The 2,170-nt window shown below is 41.0% G+C and overlaps 1 protein-coding gene across 1 annotated transcript; it reads right to left on the bottom strand.

Annotated features, from left to right (window-relative positions):
* Window positions 1-1,455: 1,455 nt before the first annotated feature.
* Window positions 1,456-1,909, bottom strand: LOC136492528 (protein RKD3-like). The gene is made up of 2 exons (XM_066488509.1): window positions 1,709-1,909; window positions 1,456-1,605 (listed from the first exon to the last, which is right to left on the bottom strand). The coding sequence occupies exons 1-2, from the start codon at window positions 1,907-1,909 to the stop codon at window positions 1,456-1,458; spliced, it is 351 nt and encodes a 116-aa protein (XP_066344606.1).
* Between the last annotated feature and the right edge of the window lie 261 nt (window positions 1,910-2,170).

Here is a 2,170-nt window from a genome sequence, read left to right as displayed (position 1 = left end):
TGCTCGCTCTCTACTCATGGCAACTCTTACTCATTCCTATCTTCTCCCACAAGAAACCTCAGATAAGAAATCAGTGCAAAAAGATTGAGCGGCAAAAGAGAGATATATCCACAATTGATCCAGAACAAAGAAAAATGCGTCGAGACGCAGAAGAGAAGAAGTTAGGCGGCCACGTACTACACCATGGATGAAAAAGAAAGGAGGCCTTCCTAGCCGTGCGCAGCTAGCCGGCCACTACTCCATGGTCCATGGATGAAGACCGAAGCTTTCATAGCCATACGCAGATAGCCACTACTCCATGGACTTATAATGTTCTTGCTGCCCCAAGAACCTGAAGACGCCATACAGAACCACCAACAAATCCTGATTCCTGAATACCTCAGACAAACGTCGGGCTGGAGTCTGAAATTCTCTGTGCTAAGCCTAGAGCCCTAGACAATGTTAATATGGCCTTTGCAGAGGTTATAAAATCCTGCACTCACTTATGCTCAGCCAGTATATATTTTAGCGCTTCGAAGTCCTACGGCCAGACCCGATGTAGGCAGCAGATACCACCGCAACTCCGATGTAGTCCTCCATAAAAATAGATTCTCAACTTGATGCGATCAGATAGAGCTCCAATTCTTCATCTTCTATCTCTGACTTTGATCATAGTCAATCGGTAAAAAATGTATAATAATCTCCTGAAGAGCTTGAGTGAATATACGCATATAGTCAACAACCAAGCCAAGTAATCATACGTACTCATTCATCCAAACCGAGTGAATTTAAGCATTTGGCCAACCTATCTGAGTGACTATATATATACATATACTCAGACAGATTTGAGTGTCACACACAAACAAATGCATTACTACAACCAATCAAGAATCAACTGCAGCCTCTCTGGGCATTTTGTAAGATGTAGAAGGGGGTCACACAAAATTAAACGGAGGCCGGTTTAATTTCAATAGATCTAGACGGAATATATCAAAATTTTAAAGAAAAAAATTGCATATATATTAGTTTTCTTTTTAACAAAAGGGCAACCAGTGGGATAGTGTGTGAGTGTGTCAATATTTTCATTTCAAACCAAGCAAACACTCCAGTTAACTGGAGTGGGCAGTAGCGTTACAGGAAAGAAGATAATTACGCCAGCCATTCAGGCTGTTTACATGTTCATCTTTTAGGCGCTTGCGTAAAAAGAGTGTGTCATTATATTGAGTGGCAGACCTCTCCAATAATTTATGCATAATGAAATATATTAAAAAGATATTCTTCAGTCATACATGGTGCAAAAGGCTAAATAAACGCTAGCTTGTAGCAGATACATAGATGAGCATGGGTGCAAATAAGGAGTAGTAGTACTCTTTTTACACGGATATGCCCAATGTAATAGTAAAACCAAGCAACACGAACATGGTCGATAATAGCTGCAATGCATATGCGGCAAGCGGTGAGCTACAACTAAATTTATTATATCAACGACATGAAGTTGCAGTAGATATCCATCCTTTCACGGCTCAACTTTTTCCATTCATCCAGCATCTTGGTTCTCTTTACACGGTCTCTTGGGAGGAACATGTTCTTCTCCAGCTTTAAAATTTTGCGGTCCAAAGCACCAATCTGTACAGAACGTAGCAGCATATATATAGTTAGGCGTCAGATGACATAATAACATGTATTAACTGCTGATCGATTCATGAAGATTAATATCAAATATATATACCTTCCTAGAAGGCCATCGCTGGATGCCGTTGCTGCGACAAGTCCTTTGGATCATCGCGCAGGACATGCCAAGTGCCTTGGCGGCCTGGCGCATAGGCAGGTGGATGAACCATACCATGTCATCGGTGCACTTCTTTCTCCTAGAGATGCTACTTGAAGGATCTGTGGCATGGCTGTGCTGTTGAATGACAGACGACGGCATGGTTTACTGGCTGCTACTAAAATTTCTGGGGAATGATGAATGTGAATATGTCTGCTGCTAGCTCTAGTGGTAGGGATTTATATATAGCACACATTTACAATATTCGTCTCCAATTTGTTTCAACGTGGTATAATTCTCCATTCTCTTCTGGCTCATGAGGGCTAACGTGCTCCATATCTCTGTGAGATTTGTTAATTCTAAAAGATCTCTTTTTTATGAAACAATTTTAAAAGATCTTTGGGTATTTAAGATTCGACCTGT

The sequence above is a fragment of the Miscanthus floridulus genome, chromosome 11, assembly GCF_019320115.1.
Source record: "Miscanthus floridulus cultivar M001 chromosome 11, ASM1932011v1, whole genome shotgun sequence".
In the NCBI taxonomy this organism is placed as follows: domain Eukaryota; kingdom Viridiplantae; phylum Streptophyta; class Magnoliopsida; order Poales; family Poaceae; genus Miscanthus; species Miscanthus floridulus.
This window is presented reverse-complemented; position numbering and strand designations above follow the sequence as displayed.

Coding starts and splice junctions, on each gene's coding strand:
- LOC136492528 (XM_066488509.1), bottom strand. CDS start 1,909: ATGCCGTCGTCTGTCATTCAACAGCACAGCCATGCCACAGATCCTTCA. Junction 1,606..1,708: donor AGCGATGGCCTTCTAGGAAG/GTATATATATTT, acceptor CGTTCTGTACAG/ATTGGTGCTTTGGACCGCAA.